At 34.8% G+C, this 21,654-nt stretch overlaps 1 protein-coding gene across 1 annotated transcript; it reads right to left on the bottom strand.

Moving 5' to 3' along the window:
- Window positions 1–18,493: 18,493 nt before the first annotated feature.
- CABS1 (calcium-binding protein, spermatid-specific 1) lies at window positions 18,494–19,660 on the bottom strand. Its single transcript, XM_008587090.1, has one exon. It carries the CDS (start codon window positions 19,658–19,660, stop codon window positions 18,494–18,496), a length of 1,167 nt encoding a protein of 388 aa, XP_008585312.1.
- Between the last annotated feature and the right edge of the window lie 1,994 nt (window positions 19,661–21,654).

Consider the following 21,654-nt stretch of genomic DNA (forward strand, 5'->3'; position numbering starts at 1 on the left):
CATCAGTAATTTGATAGAGATATGTCCATCTTGTACAAGGTTTTGAATTTTGACTTTTGGTGAAATGTAAGGGAAGTAAACATGTATCTGCTGTTCTCAAAGCCTAATAGTTTTATTACAAATTTTTTCCAAAATGTGTTCCATAATAAGCTCTACGTTGAAAAGATTTTGGTGATCAAATAACTGTTGGAAGGTTTTGGATAACATAAAACTTTATTTTTATTTTTTATTTTTTTACTTCAGGACTTATTGGAGTTGTTAATATAATATGTCAATGAATATTTAGCACATCCAAGGGATATGCAATATTTTCCAAATTTACATCACCATGGAAATTGTATGTATATGCGTGTGTAGCATTTCTTCATACTAAGTGTTTTATTGCTTTATGAAACACCTTTTGGACAACGCCATATTACTTCCCATCCCATGAAAGAGCATAAAGCATTTTACTGCTCTGAATAAAGAGTATAAAAGGACTGTGGAAACTTTGCATTGTCCTCTTTTTGTAGACCTGCAAATACAAAGAGGTTGATAGAGTGTTCCATGAATCCATGTGGCTGACTCATTGCATGGAATCATAGATGCTAAAAGCTGGAAGCGCCTTAGATCAGCCGTTTCTATACTGTGAAAGCCTCATTTCAGTAATGCCATGGGCACTAGACTTTTAACATGACATTCTCTTGCGATTTACATTTAGGCCTGGTCTCTCATTTTGTCTTCACTGAGAAAGGCTAGTCCTATCTCTCCACAAAGTATCCGTTCTTGTCTACTTTTGTGTCATATATCGCCCTCACACTAATATCTTTCTAGGGTGCAATATTGGGGGAAGAAACTTTCAATTCCGGGGTCCTGTGTTCCCATGCCAATGGCTCTAAGACAGTGTTGTGTTTGTCCATCGAATAGAAGATCTCAAACTCCAGTAAATATTAACTGGAAGACCCAGGAGTCACTCTCAATTTTTAGGGTAAGTTAATTTTGTTAGAGGGCTTCTTTTACCTTCTATCAATTTTGTTTTCTATTCTCTAGACCCTTTTTGGGATATTTATTATCCTGTAGTTGTGAGATCCCAAATACATTTTCCAAACTGAGGCCTTGGTATATGTGGTTACATTTATTTTGGGGTAAACAAAAGAAAACATGGTCTAGCAATGTAAACCAGTGATCAGTACTGAGGAAAACATTTTCCTCTGCCACTGCTCTCCTCCCTACTCCCAATCCCAACACTTAGGGGAATGTTGGTAGGAAAGCTGACTCTTGGAATTTTGTGGAAAAATCAGAATTTGGAACAAATTGAATAGGAACAGATTGGTCTGGGTTTTATTGAATGAGAGTTCTTTGTTAAGTCAGTGACATTATTGGGAAGCTATTTGCCTTAAGCCATATTATTTATTACTGGAAAAATGAGGCCCATATTAAAAGCAGGTAACTACCATTATCAGAATTATTAAAATCAAGCAACTGACGATTATCAGAATTATTGATCAGAATTCATTCACTTTGAGAATTATAAGGTGATGAGGTTGAAGAAGTGGTGGAAAAAACAGAATAGAAAAAAAGCAAGTTTCAAAAATTGCCATACACTTTGAAGACAAGTATGAATTTGCTTTTTTTTTACATACTAGAATAATTTGAGTGATTAAAATTGGGAACGTCTATTCCACAGTATTGGAAACAATAATTTTTTTATTTTTAAAGATTCATTTAGAATACTTGTCTGTGCGGAGGGAGAGAGGGGGGGTGTAACGGGATGTGATGACAAGTACCTTCAGGTAACACCTCCTACCGTGTACCCCACCACCTACCATGTACTTCACCTCCTTTTTGACATGGGGTGGGGGTTATGAGAATTAGAAATGGCAGAGAATAGAAACAGGGATTTGCAACTTTGAAAGTCTTTCCTGATGATTTTGAGCTTGTTTTTTTTTTTTAATTGAACACCATTGATTTTAAGAAAATAAACTAAATTTTGCTTTTTGTATGATCATAGGAAAAAGGTGTCTACATTGAACAAAGAAATATAGATAGATTTTGGTAGTGAAGTCTGGGCAAACTTTGTATTTTGTAAGCTAAACTGTCCTATTTCTATTGCAGCTTAATAAATACTTAAAGAGGCAGGCCACTGGAGGCTAGCTTTTGGTGCTTACAGAGCTATTCCCATTTGGTCCCTAAACTGATATTTAGGTGACACTCTGGCTGTCTCTCTTAATATTTTCTTATATTAGGAATAAAAGAAAATATTTGTACCTTATCAACTCCTCAGACATAACTGGTTTTTGACTATAATTGAAAATGTAAAAAGATAACCAGAAATGCATAAAAGTTCCTTGAGTTATTTTTGCCTATTTATACCAGTGGACTAAAATAAAGTAGAAAACACAAAGAAAAAAAAAATTAGACCCAGAGCATGTATAACATTTTATGAATACTGATTGTAAGTTATGTATGAGAGTAAAATGTTTTTGGGTTAGGATGAATTTTAGAAATTTTAGAATTTCTGGAGTTATCATTCACACAGTTCATGGGATAAGGATGATCTATTTTTCTGGAGTCCTTTAAGTAGAAGGGTTCTTCTTCTTCCCCATTCACATGAGTGTGTTGGCCACTGGTCTCCAGTTTCCAGGTAGTTGTAGATCTGGCTCCCTTTATCATTATAACTATCATTATTCACTCAGGTGCCAACTCTAGAGACCATTATGGAACCAACATCCTTACGAACTTGCTGTGAGATGAAACCAGCCCATCGTTTGTGCACGAAAAAATAAGGGTGGTCTAAAGGTGCTGGAGACCAGCTCCAGTCAAGTTGTGGGTACCCAAAAAGGGAGAGGGTGGGTCGGCGAAAATAACAAACACAGATGGAGACCTCAATGCATCAGTATGCACGTTCTCTCTCTGCGGGCTGTCAGCGTGTTGCAGCTGGAGCCCAGTAGAGCATGAGACAATGCCTTTTATTTAGATTTTTCTCTGCAGGGGGGTTTTGGGGTACTAATTTTATTGTATCAGCAAGCTTAAATCAATAGTCCAAAAAGCAGGGAGGAAACTTTTTTAGAGGTCAGCACGTCTTAGGTGATGAACTCCTGCTTCTTTTTCCAGGAATCAGGTTTATCAGATCGGCCATCCCTTCATTGTCTTGAAGTTATCTTGTGACCTTTTTCTGTTAGCAAGCTGTGGTTAATATTCACCCTGTTAACAGGGTGGGAGCCCAATGTAAAAAGAACAGTGGTTATTTGAGCAGCATTATCATGCACATTTTAAGGTTATGCATTTGCTGTGGCCGTATAATCTTGATCTAAATGTTAAAGTGTCCTTGTGCACAGCACCATCCCTCACAAAACCAGTTACACTCTCTTCTTTTTCTAAGATCTAATTTTGTAGGTTTAATAATTTTACAGCATATATTTTTATCCCTACACCTGATTCTTAATGATTTATTTAAACTGGACACCACCAAGTAAAGGGGGTTCTACAGTTTCATTCCCATATACTTAATTGGTCCCACATATAATTTCTCATTAATGCCAACTATTCTCTTACCATTAATATAACCTCCAGTAAATGATGTTTGCCAACTTACATTAGGCTGCAGCTCATATTTAGTCATGAGCGGTGCTTTTGGAACATATGTTGGTGCGGTCAATTTATCATAAGGGGATAATTTTAAACCATCCAATTTACTCGGATCCTCTGTGGGAATGTTTAGTTCAATGACTGCAAAGTCATTTGTGTTATTTTTATAATCTTTTGGGAATTCAGAGAACTGCCACACTAACCAAAATATCAAAAGAGAGAAGGCAAAAGCCATGAAGCCGAGGCAGGAACCCTTATGGTTGTAGCAAGTGCTCGTAGCTGCGGCCTTGCCAGCAGCTCTCCCTCCAGTGGCCTTGCCAACTCGGAGAGGGCAGCCCAAGCTGACTCCTTTAGGATCCTGCCATGGCGTGGACCACGCCATAAAGGAGTTCTGGAATAGGGTTTTTCACAGGGAGGAAAATCATCCTTGCTGCATTTTAGCATGGGCAACAGAGGAAAGGGCAGTTCCCACTGTAAGCAGTGCCCATATGGCACTTGTTCATGAAATGATACTAGATTATGTCTGCAGCATTGTCCTATACAATCTCCCTTTCACTCTAGATAATGTAACTTAGATGTTGGTATTAGGTAAACAAATCTAAAAATATTACAGGGTACCAAACACATATTCTGGGTTGGAAGTTAATATCCTGTCTATATTTTCTTAATTTATTTGATTCGTTTGAAATTCTTCATATGGTTGCAAATTTATTTTACAGTGTTCCTTATAACCAGCTTTCTTTTTCACACATTTTTCTTTTTGGAGAGCCTACCAAGACTAAACTTTAGGACTACTACTGCAGAGATAGAATCAGAGAACCAAACTTAAAAATCACAGTACTGCAATGTCCTACGTACACTTGGAATTCTAGAGACTACCAATATGTGATGAAAAAAAGAAAAATATAAAATTGTATCCTGAAGTCAACAAAAGATCATAGAGAAAGTTAAGATATTAGGATATTAAGATATTAGGCAGAAATAAAATTAAAACAGGGTTTGTGTAGTATGAATCTACATTGGCATCAAACAACGAACTGAACTGTACACTCTATGATTAAAAACTGAATAAGAAATAAATATTTGTAATATATTTATATTTACTGAGAAGCAAGCAGTAAAGGTCATGATGACAGCAAACAAAATCAAAACCTTCATCTTGTCTTAGGGTTGTCTAGGAACAGGCAGCAAGAGATGCTTAATTGGCAGTGAGACAATAGGAAAAATACAATTTTGTTTTTGCTAAATTTTAACCAAAGAAAAACCATTTATGGCTATTGTGGCATATTTATGGCATAAAAAGAAGTTATCAAATTTATAAGAAAAATATCAAAATTCCGCAGATATGAGTAAAGTTTAAGAATAATGAATTCCAGTAATAATACATAAAGCAGGTAAGAAATGTAGACAAGTTAGTCCTTGTTTCATTGTTAAGAAAACACATATTGAACTCACCTTTAGAGCTGCTACTCTTTTATAATTACTAAAGAGTTATTTAAGAAGGCAAATCCAAAATATGATCAAGAATGTGGTGCAATTGATATCCTTGTACACAACCATTAGTTTTATTTTTTTTTTGACATAATTTTTTGAAAAGCCATTTGACAATATGCAAAAGTAACATGAAAATGTTCAGACCTTTAACTTAAAAAGAACTGTCTCAGAAATCATCTTTGATAAATTAACCAATGGGCCAGTACCTCTGGCCATACAAAATGAACTCAAAATGTATTAAAGACTTATATATAAGACCTGAAACTATAAAACTACTGAAAGAAATAGGGGAAACACTTCAGGAAGTAGGTCTGGGCAAAAACTTTATGATCCCTCAAGCACAGGCAACAAAAGAAAAAATAAACAGATGGGATTATATCAAACTAAAAAGCTTCTGCACAGCAAAAGAAAGATTTAACAAAGTGAAAACAACCGAGGAATGGGATAAAATGTTCGGAACTATGCATCTAACATGGGATTAATATTCAGAATATACAAGGAACTCAACTTCACAGTAAAAAAAAAGTAACCCAGTTAAAAAATGGGCAAAGGAACTGAATAGGTATTTTTCAAAGGAAGACATACAAATGGCCAACAGACACATGAAAAAATGCTCAACATTACTCAACATCGGGGAAATGCAAATCAAATCCACGTCGAGATATCATCTCACCCCAGTTAGACTGGCTGATATAAAAAAAGACAGAATAATAAATTATGGTGAGGGTGCAGAAAAAAGGGAACCCTTCTATACTGTTGGTGAGACTATAAATCAGCACAGCCGTTATGGAAAACAGTATGGAGTTTCCTCAAACAACTACAGACAGAACTGCCATATGATCCAACAATGCATTGTTGGGTATATACCCAAAGGAATTGACATCATTATTTCTTTTTTTTTAAAAAAATTTTATTTTGTCGATACACAATGTGGTTGATTATTGTGGCCCATTACCGAAGCCCCCCTCCCTCCTCCCTCATTTCAAAGGATACCTGCACTCCTATGTTTTTTGCAGCTCTATTTACAATAGTGAAGAGTTGGAACCAACCTAGATGTCCTTTGTTGGATGACTGGATAAAGCAAATGTGTTATGGAACACAATGGAATACTGTTCTGTCATAAAAAAGAACGAAATTCTGAGTTCGTAGCAACGTGGATGAACTTAGAGAAAATTATGTCAAGTGAAATAAGCCAGGCACAGAAAGAGAAATGCTGCATGTCCTCACTCATAAGTGAGAGCTAAAAAAATAAATAAAGAAGGAAAGATACAACAATCACAATAATTCATTGAACTTTCAAAAGAAGAGAACAAAACAGAGGCAACTAGAGGTTGGAAAGGGGGAGGGGTTAGCAAGAAATTGGTAAAGGGCCACAAAAATTATTACATTCTGCAATGTTGAATATACTAATTATCCTGATTTGAGCATCACACATTGCACACAGGTATTGATATTCAGTGCTGCATCCCACAGGTATGTATAATCAATTACGTTTCAATAAATTAAAAAAAATAAAAAATAAAAATATCCCTATGTCAAGTAAAAAATAAATTAATCAATAGAAAAACAAAACAGTAATATTTAGTTCAGTCTTACTTATAATTTAAAAATATAGGTACTGATAATCATGAAGACAGTAGAAATTTGAAAAATGCTTATGTTGTAATAACTGAAATATTTAAATATCATACTGTATGTAAATTGTACAAATACATGACAGAAAAGTGTAAGCAAAAATGAAAATAGATCTGTTATGATGGTATAATTTTTGTGTGGATTTTCTGTCATAAAAAAATTATGGTGTTTTGTTGATTTTATAGTTTAAACACATAAAAGAAATCAAAAAATATTCTTTAAAATGGTCTTTTAGCTCCGATTTTTACCTTATATACTTAAAACACTAGATAAAAAATTTTAAATATGAACATATAACTTAAAAATATATAGACTTATAAATATGAAATACTTATGCTAATTTTACATTAGTATTTTTTATTACCTACAAATAACTTAAAAATTAGTTTCTGCTAAACTTTTATTTTCTTTTGATATGCTCACTATTGCTAGATTATTTTATCCACAAAAAATAATAAAAAACCATCTCCATTTATAAATTATTTGAAGAATATTATAAAAATATCATTTCTTTCTAATCTTGCAATCATTATAATACTTCAGTAATGACTCAATTCTTTTGTTTGCATTTTGCTAACTTTCATTTACCTAATTTCTTTCCCAAATAAGTGACTAAGAGGTATTTCTAACCTTTAAATAAAAACATTAAAAGCATAATAGAAACAACATAATTGATGGAGAATTATTGTCTGTTGACAATGATTTTATTTCATAGGGTATCTCCTTGTGACTCTCAGGAAAAGGCCACTCGATCAATAAATAGTCACAAAAGTTGAACTTCAGTTGTCAGATCAAAGTTACATTACCTAGTCTACCAGAGGCCCACTTTTCTGATATTTAAAATGAAGGGATTAGTTTATTTGATTGATGAAGTTCAGATTTCAATACTCTGAGAATATGAATAGAAAACCAAATTAATAAGATTATCTCCATCATGTGAAACAGTCATCATGCGAAAATGTGAGACACATTTTGCTGTTTATATGCCTTTCCCTTTGTAATAAAAGAGATAAAGAGTGGAAACAATCAAGTAATAAGAAATATCAGGTAGAGAGAACCTGTGAAAGCATTCTCTATTTTTTTCTGTCTGTTAAAACTCTATGAAAAGCAGAGTTTGAGATTTCATAGTAGTTCCACTAGTTAGAAACTAGATAGGATTACAGACTAATGAAATTTGATTTTAAACCTTTGGAATTCAAAAAATGACACCTTAACAAGGGAATCCTCTTTCTGCCCTTCCAACAATGTCAGCCTTTCCTCAGCTTCTGAAGTCTGAAAGCTCAGAGAAAGATTCAAGCCTTATAAAAGATCTTTTTCTCCTTTACCCTGCTATTTTACTATGCAAAATATTATTATTATTATTATTTTAGCATTTGCTTCTGGGTTAATCCAGACTATTTCCTGAAATAAAAAAAAGGAGTGGTGTAATCTTCAAAAGTTAACATTTGTCTCTATCATTTTCTCAGGAACATCATCGCTAATTATGTGTGCATCAGAAGTGAAGGTTTGTTGTTTATAATTTCAACGTGATACTTTGAGTCAATTTCTTTTCTTCATTTTGGATGTTTTCTTAACATTTTACTGCAAAGCAATAATTATTGAAATTTGACTCCAAACCCTTAACCTAAGGCTTATTTTCATAATTAACTATGCTCTGCTTTTTACAATGTGATGCTTTACTGTTATTAATATGGACTCTGAGCTGACAGAAAGTATTTGAAGATAATAGCTACTTTTGTGTTCTTTAGTTTTTTAAAGTAAAATGCTTCACTTCTGAAAGTTAATTTTTAGAGATTATAAAATGAGCTCAACTTAGACATTAGTGGTTCTAGAGCATTGCATTCTTTTCTGACATTTTCTTGACGTAGAAATGAGAAAAGGGTGACTAATGAACCATTCTGACACCCCTTAATTCTTTAATTAGTACAGAAGATTTTTGCACAATAATTATCTTATTTAGAAGAAATGTGCCAATTATTGAACAAAATGTGAACATTGCAGTTTGACATTGGCTTTGATGTTGGTAAGCTTTACTTTCTGTGAAAATATCATTTATCACCAGAAGGAGAGGAAAATATCACAGGGAAGGCCTACTGGTTGGTAATTGGATTTGCAATGCTTTTCTTTCAAGTTAGCTGTTAACAATGGTATATCTGCTTGGCATTAATTTGCACTTTTAATTATTTCATGGTGAATTAAAGAACAGATATGGACCTCCAGACTTTTTGTCCTAAAGGGGAATTGGTGGAAGATACATCTCCTTGGATACTGGCTTTTCAACTTATTCATTCTTTAAAAAAAATTTTTTAGGATAATTAATTAAAATGAGAGCAACCTAAAATTGAAATCAAGATGAGGATCTAAATCTGTGTGCTTTTACATAGATCGTGATTTTGTATATGAAGAGACTGGGACTTGAGAAAATAAGTTTCAAGAGCCAGTATTTGAACCCAGGTTTGTCTGTCTCCACAGATTTTTCTTTTCTCTGCTCCAAGATGTTCTTAAGTGTGTTTAACTTCCACTGAGAGAATTTCTGATTAATTATTACAGTGAATAAGTTGTAAACAGAGAGACTGTGTCTTAAAGCATTTTTGTGTCTCTAACAACTGGTAGATTTTCAGGCATAATTTTACAGGAAACATAATTCTTTGACTAAGTAAACATATATAAATTTCCTTTCCTTTTCTGACTTTGTCACAAATGATATCAAGTCCAAAATTCTGTAGATTGAGAAATGAGGATTTCAACTCACAAGGTGCTTGCTTTCATTAAAGTGGGGCAGCTAACTTGTCTAAGAACACCTTCCCATTAGGTCTGGTCTGAGCTTCCAGATTTCTACATAAAATGTTCACGTCAAGGAGTGTAGTTAAGCTTTTTCTGATGTTGTTATCATTCTGGTTAACAGTGTGATTGGAATATCTCTATAAGTATTGGAATATATTGATAATTATTTTTCTTATTGATCCTTGCTCTTCTTTAGGGCTTCCTTATCTCTTTCTTCTATAAGTGCCATAGTTTCCTGTATCTTTGCTTCTTGCTTCCTCCGCAGTCCCCAATTTAACTTTTACTTTTTCACCAAAATAATCTTTCTAAAACACAATTGACATATTAACTATCTGCTTAAAATTTTTGATGCTTCCTGTCGGCATTTCCCAAACATTGTTTGTTACACAGACCATTAGTCTGAGAGGTGTTCACTGGAGCTCTGCTGTCATGAAGCTCCAGGAACACTTCTTATACATGTTCTCATTTAATGACTGCAAGAAATTCATTCCAATATTTTGTAAATGCATTTTTCCTGGAACTCTTTATAACTTCTATAAAAAAATCTAATTCCAGTGAAGCTAACTTAGGGAATATGTGCTATTAGTTTACGAAGTTTAAAACCTAAATTGCTACACTCGTAGTGATGATTATGTGTTAACTTGGTTAGGCTATGATGCCCCGTTTTTTGGTCCAACACTAGTTGTTACTAGTGAAGGTATTTATTTAGATGTGATTAAGATTTACAATCAGTTGACTTTAAGTACAGCAGATAATCCTCTATAACGTGGGTTGGCCTCGTCTAACTAGTTGAAGGCATTAAGAGCAAAAACAGGTTTCCTGGAAAAGAAGGACTTGTGTCACGAAGCAGCAACATAGAACTTTGAGTTTCCAGAATGCAGGCTTGCCCATGTGAAATTCTTCATATGGTTGCAAATTTATTTTATAGTGTTCCTTATAATCAGTTTTCTTCTTCTTGTATTTTTCTTTTTGGATAGCCTATCAAGGAATAAATTTTATCTAGGATTGCTACTGCAGAGATAGAGAGCCTGATTTAAAATCACAACACTACCATGTTCTGTTTACACATATTTGGAACTCTAGAGACTATCAATATGTGGAGGTTGTGGGGGAAGAAAAGTATTGTTTTTGGACTTAAGAGTGCAACATCAACTCTTTCCTGAGTTTCCAGCCTGCCTCTATTCTCTTTTCTTTCTATATAGTATATTCCATTTGGTCCTGTTTCTCTGTAGAACTCTGATCATTACACATGGTCTGATACAGTTTGTTTTTTTCTGATTTTCTTTTAAGGCTATTATATCACTCACAATTTGGTATATCTGGTACCACTTTTACTCAGACCCATGTGCTCTATTAATCTTACTTCAGAATTACTGAGCACATCATGTACTCTTATGCTTCCGGATCTTTGCTCTTCCCCCGCCTTCACTTGCAACCAGTGATCTCCTTCTTGTCCTGGTGAACTCCTGTCCATAACTAAGTATCCAGTTAATACCATCTTTTCTCTGACAGCGTTCATAGTTAATAAATGGAAACATCATTCATTGACTTATTTTCATTCATCCAAAAAAATACGCTGGAGGTCACCAGAACCTGTGAATGTGACCCTGTATTTGGAAATATGATCTTTGTAGATGTAATCAAGTTAAGATGAGGTCATACTAAATTAGAGTGATGTCCTTATACACAGAGAGAAATTTGGACAAAGAGACACACAAGAGAACATCATGTGACAAGGGAGGCAGAGATCTGAGTGATATTTTACAAGACAAGGAATGCCAGTGGTTTTTTTATTTTAATTTTTAAAATTTATTATTAGCATATTCATTCTTACAAATCGTGATATTTCTTTATGCCCTTTACCTGACCTATCACTTCCCAAACCCCCTCCCTCCTTCCCTCCCATCTCTAGCATCCTTAGGTTTGTTCTCCCCTTCTGAAAGTTCAACATATTGTTGTGGTCTCTTCTTTCTTTTCTTTATTCCTTCCTTCTTCCTGCCTTCCCTCCCCGCTTCCTTCCTAGAAGCCAGTTGCAAGGGAGAACATGCGATGTTTCTGTTTCTTTGTCTGGCTTATTTCACTTAACATTATCTTCTCTAGACTCATGATTGCCATCAACCATCAGAAGCTAGAACAAGGCAGGGAAAGATCATCTGCTTAGAACCATAGGAGAGAGCATGGCCCTGCTGACACCTTGATTTCAGACTTATGTCCTCTAGAACTATGAGAGAAAAAATTTCTGTTGGTTTAAGCCACCCAGTTTGTGGTATTCTGTTACAGCAGTCTAAGATAACTAATACCACAGGCAATTGAAAAAAATATGTGTGTAACATAAAACAAGATGTAGTGTACCATGAGCAATGTGACGGGAGAGTACAATAGCCTATATGGATGGAGGGTGCAGGGAAAATATAACTGAAGAAGTGACATTTAGTTGAGCTTTAAAGGGTGAGTTCAAGAATGTTTGAAGGTATGCTGCATGTCAGTGATCCTGAGACAAGACATAGCTTGATGCTCTAAAGTAACCAAAAGATGATCTGTATTATTGGGATTTAAGAGTAAAAACTGATAGGAATATATCGTGAGGCTGTAGACAAGCAGGGTTGCAGCTGTGGAGAACCTGACAAATATGAGAAAGATTTTGGACTTTATCCTAAAGTTGGTGGAAAGTCACTGGAGCATTTTGAGCATGAGGTTCAAGTGATATGATCAATTAGTGTTATAAAATGTTACTATTGCTTGATAAATCTTGGGATTAAGAAGTAGTAAAGGGAATGAAGGCAAAGGTATTCCTGTGATATTTAGGATGCAAAGATATTTAAGATAACAAGAGCTTTTACTGGTTGGGTGTGAGGATATGACAGAGAGAACAACAAAAGGTGAATCCCCAGTTTTTGTCCTGGACAACTGTGCAAATGGTGTCTTTTAGTGGGATGAAGAATACTGTAAGATGAGAAATTTGAGGGAAGGAGAATGCCAATTTCAATTTAGACTTCTGTTATGCTTATGGTGTACCTTAGAAATAACAAAGAAATGCTAGTAATGCTGTGCAGAAAATAGAGTACAGACTCAAAATTTAATTCATGTATCTTTTGTTTACTTCTAATCTGCAATAGGTAGAATTGAGGGAAGCACACATACCATAGACATACTGGTTCAATTCCCCTGTCTTCTTGGTATGTTGAAGTTGCAAATATTAATGCATCCACATGTAGAGCTAGCTTACTAACTTAAACAGGTACCAGGGAATCTCTTTTGGAGAATTTTCTTTCTTTCTGGTCAGTAGTCTTTTCCTCTTAAACTGTTTTTTTTTTTTTTTTCTCTCTTATTGTGGTTAGGAATGCCCTATGACATGGAGGAGAATTTTATGCCACCAGGTAGGAGTATCTGTGGGGAACGGATACAGTGGGGATTATCAACAGTGGTTACATTGGTACAGATGGGAAACTTTAGACAGTGATAACTCATGTGAGAACGAACTTTGAATAGAATTGTCTTGTGATGCGGGAGTATCTTTTATCAAATAAATACAATAAAGGATTATAGGTGGTGTGGTTGGAGAATGTATGTAGTGGGATACCCAACATATCATCAGACCTAGGGGTGGTTAGAGAAGATAGCACTTGAAGTGAGTCTTGGAAGGATAATTCAATGTTTACTACATGAAACAGCAAGGGATTCTAGGGATAGGAAACACGATGAAGAAAGACGGAAGGACTCGGCAGTTTGTGTTCTTAGTTATTAGGACATTTTGGTTTCAAACAACAGAAATCTCAATCCAAACTTGTTTAACTAGAGTAGAAAAAGTATTGTCTCAGGCAGATAAGCAGACCAGGTAAAACTTGATATATGATGTGACTAGAACTCACAATATTTATTATTTTTTATTTATATTTTTGGCTTGAATTTCCTGTGTTGGCTTTATTCTCAGGCAACCTGCCCCCTTTTGATCCCAACATGGCTCCAGCACCTCCTGGCACTAAATGTTTTCAGTCTGCAGTTTCTTTCAGAAGCTTATTTCCCAGAAAGCCCCACAATCCATCTTCTATGTCCCCTGTGCTCTGACTGGTTTATGTGCTTCTTCCTGAATGCCTGTGCTTATTGCTAGTTGGTAGTGGGGTCTATCTCACCTAAATCACACACGTGTGAAAGGTTGTATGACAAAGAAAATCTGATGTACAATTTTGTAAGCTAGCAGGGGTTGGAAGCTAGGTCAAAAAGAGTAGATGTCAACTGCACCTACTCTTTTAATTGTTATTTTAATGTCAACGTTAAGGAAATGATAATTCCTCTTGTTTTTCACTTGTAACTATTTACTGACTACCGACTATGTACCAGGTATTCTTTGGCTCAATAGTTTGGGTTCCAGCTCTCAGCCAGCGTACATTAGTACGTCCTGTAAACAGTGTGGAAGGGGAGAACAGGAGGGGTACAAGTGGGCTGTGGGCAGAGGAAGACCAGGTAGGAGCTTGTGTGCCTGGCTGAGTTTGGACTTTATTATGAAGACAGCTGGGAGTGAATAAAAAGGCTTTAGAGGCAAGACGAGTGCTGAGCATAACTAATTGATAGGATGCAAAACCGGAGGTGGGATGACCAGTTCCAAGTCAGCAGGCAGGCGGAACTAGGGGAGCGATGTGGAAATGGAGAAATGCGGAGGGTTATGATAAGGAGGTGGAATGATTCACTGTTTAACAGTTCACACAAAGCACTGTGACTTTGAACTTGGCCTTTGGAGTTTTGCAGGTCTCTGGAGCTGAACTTTGCTACTTACTATCTTGGTTATCTTGGGCCAATGACCTTCCTCATTTTCACTTTGGTCACCTGCAAAATGTGGCATTCACTGCATGCCCATCATTCCTTTCTAGGGTCATCATTATTTAGTATATTTGGGAATAAAGACTCTGACTTATAGCCATTTAAAAAAAAAATTGAAACATAATTGACTGTACATATCTGTGGGCTACAGTGTCGAATATCTATACCTGTGTGCAATAAGTGACGCTCAAATCAGGATAATTAGTATATTCTACATTACACAATATAATATTTTTTTGTGGCCCTTCACCAATTTCTCGCTATTCCCTCCTCCTTTCCCACCTGTAGTAGCCTCAGTTCTGTTCTATCTTTTTGGAAGTTCAATGAATTATTGTGAGTGTTGTAACTTTCTTTCTTTTTAAAAATTTATTTTGTTTTTAATTTTTTTTTAGCTCTCACTTATGAGTGAGGACATGCAGTATTTGTCTATCTGTACCTGGCTTATTTCACTTAATTTTCTCTAATACATCCATTCTTTAATCCACATCTTATCTGTTTCTCTTTTGGTTTACTTAGTCCTTTATTTCCTCAAGAATTGCATATTCAAAACCTTGCATTTTACAGACATTTAATAAAATTTCAGGGCAAAGAGAAACTTTACTTCGAAGTTGCACAATTTAAAATTATTAGGCACCCTTTCTTTGAAACATCTGATGTTCACTGGCTACCAGGGATCTCAGTGGCCACCATCTGGGCTCTAGGCAGTTGCCAGCGTCCTCTGTTCTTCCTGTCTTGGCCTAGCCCCAGCTCCAAATTCCCATTTCCTTCTGTTGTAGAGCATGTTATTTTTTTTTTACTGTTTAACTGTTCCAGTCCAGTTTATACCTCAGGGTCTCATCTCCCCAGTCAAAGGGGCCTATCAAGCTATTTTCCTAAACAAAGTCCCTGAAAGAAAGTATGGTTTAAGTTTATAAAATAGTGATGCTTTTCATCTTGACAGCGTTCTCAGTACTAAGATTATTTCGAGGATAAAAACCTTTAATAGTATCCAAATGGATAAGATCCAGAATGTTCAGCAAGGACCATATGATTTGTCTTCTGCCTACCTTTCCAGCTTCATCTTGAGTCATTTTCCAGCTGATGACATGTCTCTTTATTTCCTTGAAAAACCTCGGTCATTGCTAGCCTCAGGATTGGGGCATGTTGTTTTCTCAACTGTCCACATTTTAGCTTACATCTTACTTCCTCAGAGACAACTCCCTGGCCTTAAATTTGTATGAAATCTGCAACTATACTCTTATTATTTTTCTTTGTAACACCCCTTATAATCTGCAGTTATGCAGATTATTTGAGAGTATTTGTTTAATATTTGTCTTTACCAGTAGATTAGTTTCTATAAAGGCAGGGACTGTGTTACCTGATTCACTACAATGTCCCAAGAGACTTTCATGGTGCTTGGAACATAATAGGTGTACAAAGAACGTTTTAGGAATGGAAAATGAATAAAATACTTAGTGTCTAACACATAGGAAATACTCAAAAATACTAGCTAATATTTTATTGCAAGAATGGGAGATGTAGGTTGGTTTCCACGTTTTCTGGCTGATGATGTTGACAAATACTTATCCTCCCCTGTATACACTTTGTATTCTGGATAGTTACAGAACATTTAGAAAATGCATGAAAGCACAAAGAATGAGACAAAATCACCTGCAGTCCTTCCTAGAGATAATAACTGTTAAGATATTGTGGTATATATAGTCTAAACATTCTCTCTCACTCTGCACGTGCATGTGCGTGTGTGTTTGTGTGTATTGCATACATACTACTGTGTAAACTTTGTTGAGGAGTCGTGTGAACATTTTTTCCAATTTGATTAAATATTCTTCCATAGAATTGTTTTTTTCCCCATAGAATTGTTTTAAAAGATGCATACTAAGGAGTCATACGGATATATAGAAATGTAGCCAATTCCATGTTATTAGAATTTTATGTTGTCTTCAGTTTTTCATCTTTATGAACATATGCAATCACATCCTGGAGTGTAAATCTTTTCCAGCATCCTTGTACTTAAATTTGAGACATAGTACAGTGTAGTGATTAAGCGAGAATGGGCTCTGGAGTAAGACTGACTGAGTTTGGAGCCTTATTTAATATGTATTAACTAGGGGCTTGAGGCATATAGAATAGCTTTTCTGACTCAATTTTTTTTTATCATTAAATTGGGTTTAATAATGTTCCTCCTTCTGGGCTTTTTATGAAGATCAAATGTTATTCCAAATGTAAGCACAACAGTGCCTAACCTCTAGTGAGAGCTCAATAAATAACTTTTAGTTCTTTTGTGATCTCTGATTCTTAAAATTCTTAGAACTAAAATATCAAAAATAGCTAGGCCAAAAATTTTAAATGTTTTTAATGCTTGTTACATATATTGCCAAATTGCCTTTAGCCTTCTAGAAAGGTTGGAGATATTTGGAGAAAGTCTGGCAAATTAGTTAATAATGAATATTTAAAATGATTTTGCCCATGTCAAATAGCTAAAATTGGTGTATAAATTTATATAAATTATATTTAATTTTTAAAATACAACTATTGAATATTTCTACGTGTTTACTGACAATTTGTGTTCCATGAATTATCTGTTTATTTCAACTGCCCATTTAAGATGCTTTCTTTGTAGGAACTCTTTATAGAATGAGGATAGTAATTTTTTCACTACCATGTACAGCACAATTATTTTCTCTCAGTTATTTGCTTTTTAATTTTATATCAATTTTCTTTTGTACAGAATTTTAACCATTCGGGTTTCAAATCTATCAAATTTTTTGACTTTTCTTATATACTTAGGTTTCTCAGCTCATTTGAATCGATATGTAGAAATGCTTCCTTCTAAGTTTTTGTTTGGTTTTATTTTTTATGTTAAAATTTTAATCTATGTAGAATTTATTTTAGAGTATGGTCTTAAACAGTACTCCAGCTTAATTTTTGCCTCAATACTTGATTGTTTGAGCAAGATTAACCATCATATTCTATGGTTTTGGAGTCCACTTTACCATGTACTAAACTTTTGTTACAATGTGTTTCTGTTTTTTAACCCACTATTCTTAATTATTCTAGTCTATACTATATATCTAATGGTGCAAATCCCTCTGCCACCCCCTCATAACATTACTATTCACTCAGTGTTTTGTTTTTGTTTTTGTTTTTTTAATATAATAAAATTATAAATCTCTACAGAATAATTCTATTTCTGGTGACTTGAGCTAAGTTATTCTTTAAACAGGCAATGGATTTTTATTTTACTTATATCTCTCCTAATTTGAGAACTCTGTTCTAGCATATCAAACTCACGTACACACAGTAAATCTGTTGCTGTCAGATTTATTGAAGAAAAACCAGCAAAGTGAAAACAGACCCTTTTAAAAAGTCTGTGTCAGAAAAGAATGAAGATATATGTCCTTGAATTGCTAACCAAGAGCATAAGAGAGTGCGATATTCAGTGTTTAAGACCTGGAAAAAATTGACAAAAATTCAAGAAACAGATTTTAACAGAAAGAAAATTAAATTGACTCATATGTTTATACACAATATTTTGTTTTGACAAATGTGCATATTTGTAAAATATCATTTTGCTTTAGTTTGCATCCAACATGAGCCAAGAATGCTATCACAATTCTTATGTCTTACGTGCAGGTGCTAAACAATTACTGAATAGCCTTAATTCTTATTTGAGTGAAAATAGCAAATATATTTTTAATAGAAGAGAATTACTGGTTGGATATGAATGAAAGAATTATTTAGAATAAGCATTTCAGAAGATGCTTTAATACTTCAGTAATTTTTTGAGATATGCTAATTTGATTTTCTTCATATCCTTAATTCTCACTAAAATATAATATTGAGGATTAACCAAAGTGATATACATCCTTAAATGTAGCAGGAAGTGAGCTTCTTCATTGCTCTGTCTTCATACCCCTGAAGGCTGGGATGGAAAATTTTATTCAATGATTGTTGGATAACTCAAACATTGTGATACTAGGGGAACTCTTATACTGCTGGTATTTTTAAGTTTCTTTAGATATATTTGGCTGCATGACCTCTATCTGTAAGCATTTGCATTTTTTAAGTCTAATACTTGCCTTAAATGCCCACATTCTTTCTTTTTTAAGATTTTAGCTTGCTGGAAAACTTCTTAGATGTTAAAGCTAGCTCGATTTAGTCTATGGCATAATTCTACTTGACATCTCATTTGTTGCTTTCATATCATGAAGTCATCTGGATCTTCTTTCAGTAGTTTAAAGATACCCATTTCAGCTGCAGAGGTGTCTTCCTTGTAGTCTGAGGTATCCGGTACAGGGAGAGTTCCAGAAAATGACTCAGTGACCATAGATATAGATTCTTTTGTATTATTTTCAGACAAATCTTCTGTTGTCTTAGTAGATGATTCTTCCACGAGGTTCATAGCTACTGTTGCAGGGACAATGAAGTCATATCTGGATTCGATAGCAGTAAGCAAAACGGAATGGGTCTCTGTTTCATTTGCAATATCTCTCTCCATCCAAACATTGACCCCATCAGTAGACTCTTCATCGGTTAGCAGAGTATCTTCTGGGTTATCTTTGTCTTTTTCAGCAGAGGTAGTGAGTTCAAACACAGTTATGAACTTTTCCTCATCAGAGTCAGTTAATTTAGCCACAGTATCAGGCTCATTCTCTGAAACAAGTAGGTCAATTTCAGTTATTTTCTCCTCTTTAAGGGTAGTTATGTCTAAAATAGTGGCGAAGTTTTCTTTAGTAGAAGGAGAGATGTCTGCCTCAGGAATAAAGGAGTCCTGAACAGCCTCATCAGCAGGGACATTGGATTTAACTGAGGAATTACGATTGTTAACATCAGCTCCACCCTTTTTACCTGGAAAGGCAGTGCTGTCCTTTAATGGGCCAGAGACTTCAGAAATTATTGAGATATCTTCATCCCCTGTGTCAATCATAGCCAAGAGGATATCTTCTTTTGCTATGTTACTGGAAAAATCTATTAAAGAAACAGTAGCAACTGGTGATGAAATATTCCCAGTTTTCACTGGAATGAAATTTTTAGTAATGGAGTCATTAGCTATGGAGTCTGTAGTGCCAATGGGAGTGGTAATTTCTTTCTCCGGATGAGTTGTTGACTTACTATGAGTCTCGACATCATCTTCTGACTTGAATCTTTCCTTTGTAGGTGTGAGCTTGTTGCCTTCAGTTGTTGAAAAATCACTTTCTAACATGTAGTCAGTTACTGAAGTAGCGTGATCTCCTTCTGAAGTAATAGTTGTTTCAGATCTAGGAATAGTGTTGTCAGCCCCAAAGAAAATTGTTGCTTCAGTTGGTGTTTCACTGTTTTCTTTTGGAAGATGAGAATAAATTTTAGGCAAACCATCTTCAGCCATGGGTGAAGAGGCACTATGCACTCTCAGGTCTTTCTCCTGGGCTCAGTGGTATCCCTAGGCAGGAGGGTGGTGTTCATTACAATGATTGAAGCATTGATCATAATGGTGATTGTTGCATCAAGCACAGGGACAATGACACTGGCTCTCCTTGGAGGTTGTTTCTTTGCTGTGATTGGTTGCAAGAGTATTAATAGTAGATGAAAAGACAATGGAGTCCTCTATTATTCAATCAAGATTTACAGCCGAACATTTTGAGGTGAAGCCATCTTTCCTTGAGACTCATGGTATTTAAAGTCTAAAAAAAATTAATGGCATTTTTGGCAGTGAGTGTAGCTGCAGAAGGTAATTAGGTAGCAGGCACTTCAGTTAGTTCTCTTCTTCAGAGAGGGAAGTCTCAGGTTTTTTTTTAGTAGAGATAATAAAAAGTAAGTTACTGGCCTGTTAAGGTCTTTGCTGTTTTCTTCTTCACTTGAGTACCAGTGAGATTGTCAAGTTATGTAAGTGTAATTTTTTAAGGATTGTTTTTCTGCAGAGTTTATTTCAACCCAAGAAGACATTCTGGCAGGAAGTTGGTGGTATGTGTCAAAAATCAACCAGAAACAAGAATCAGGGTGTTGAATAACTATTAGCTTTAAAAATTATATTCTCAATTTCAGAGGGAGTGGTTTTTTTAATAATGATGTTAATGTTAATTATACCAGACATCATCACTGTATTATCAACCTTAAGGTTTAGCTAATTAGATGAGATTGTAATCTAATATTAATGCTTTAGAACCAGTCTTTGTCCAGCATTGTTAGAAGAAATAAAAATTTCAGACTCAGATACAACTAAATCTGAGAAAGGGCAGTAGTGCCAGCCAGAGTAGTGGTTTCCCTCTCAGGGGCGAATTCTTATTCTTCATTAGACATTAACTCAATCTCAAAGTTTACATCTTCCTCTGTTATTGATTGGCTTGGTATAAATATATCACCATTCTCTGTAGAAATATCAAAAAAGATTTTAAAATGGATATTTTCATTTAAAAAATATGGACAGCTTCTCCAGATATGTTTTTGCTTCAAGGGCATGGCACTGTTGAAGGTTCAAATGTCTCCATTGATAAAGGGAATGCTGTCAGCATCAGGAACGGGGGAAAGTCTCAAGTAGGCATAGATTGTTTTTAAATAGAAATACTGTCAGTTCCTGGTGAAGTAAAGGAAGTCACAGTGTAAAGTCATTCTCTGAGTTGGCTAACTTAGAGGGAGGATTTTTTTTTTAACCTCTACTTTTTTACATTATCTAGTATTTGTGAGGCTTAGTTCAGGATAAGGCATGCTGTAAACAGAAGATTTGGTGTCCTTTTGGGGGAATTTTTTTGGGGTGTGTGTGTGTGCAAAAAGAAAAAAAGGATGGAGAGGTTAGCTGTATAACTGCTTGAAGTTTTCTTGTACGACCTTGTATTTGTTATATTGAGTAGAGTTGGAATAAGAAGCAAAATACTCACTTTTATGAGCATTTAATCTCTAGATAGGTTGGACAAAATAATTATATTGTATTCATTGATATTATTTTGTCAAACAGTCAAAATAATTGATCGTTTGGGATTTCAGGGATTACTTTTGTGGCCAACTCAGCTTCCACTAGTATAGCTACGAGGTGGAATCATTTTGATTGTAGCATAATTATTTCTGTTCTAAGGAGAATGTTATTACTGTTTTCTGTGTTTTTTTTTTTTTTTAAGAGTGTAGAAAGTTTAATATTGATATAAATGATAAATAATAGAGTATTTTGTAGTGATACAAACAATGTCAATGGCCAAAAGCCTGAGGGTTTTGGATTAAATGATCTCCAGTTGCTTTCAGCTTTACCATTTCATACTTTTTTTTTTTTTGTAAAAAGAAAAAAAATTTAATTATCATATAGTAAAATTAACTTTTTTTCCCTTCTGCAGTTCTTTTTTTTTTAAAATTTTTATTTTGTCAATATACAATGTATATGATTTTTATGACCCA

The sequence above is a fragment of the Galeopterus variegatus genome, unplaced genomic scaffold (genome assembly GCF_000696425.1).
Source record: "Galeopterus variegatus unplaced genomic scaffold, G_variegatus-3.0.2 Scaffold4248, whole genome shotgun sequence".
Lineage (NCBI taxonomy): Eukaryota > Metazoa > Chordata > Mammalia > Dermoptera > Cynocephalidae > Galeopterus > Galeopterus variegatus.

Bases quoted from the DNA above. Each gene is read 5' to 3' on its own strand.
- CABS1 (XM_008587090.1), bottom strand. From the start codon at position 19,660: ATGGCTGAAGATGGTTTGCCTAAAATTTATTCTCATCTTCCAAAAGAA.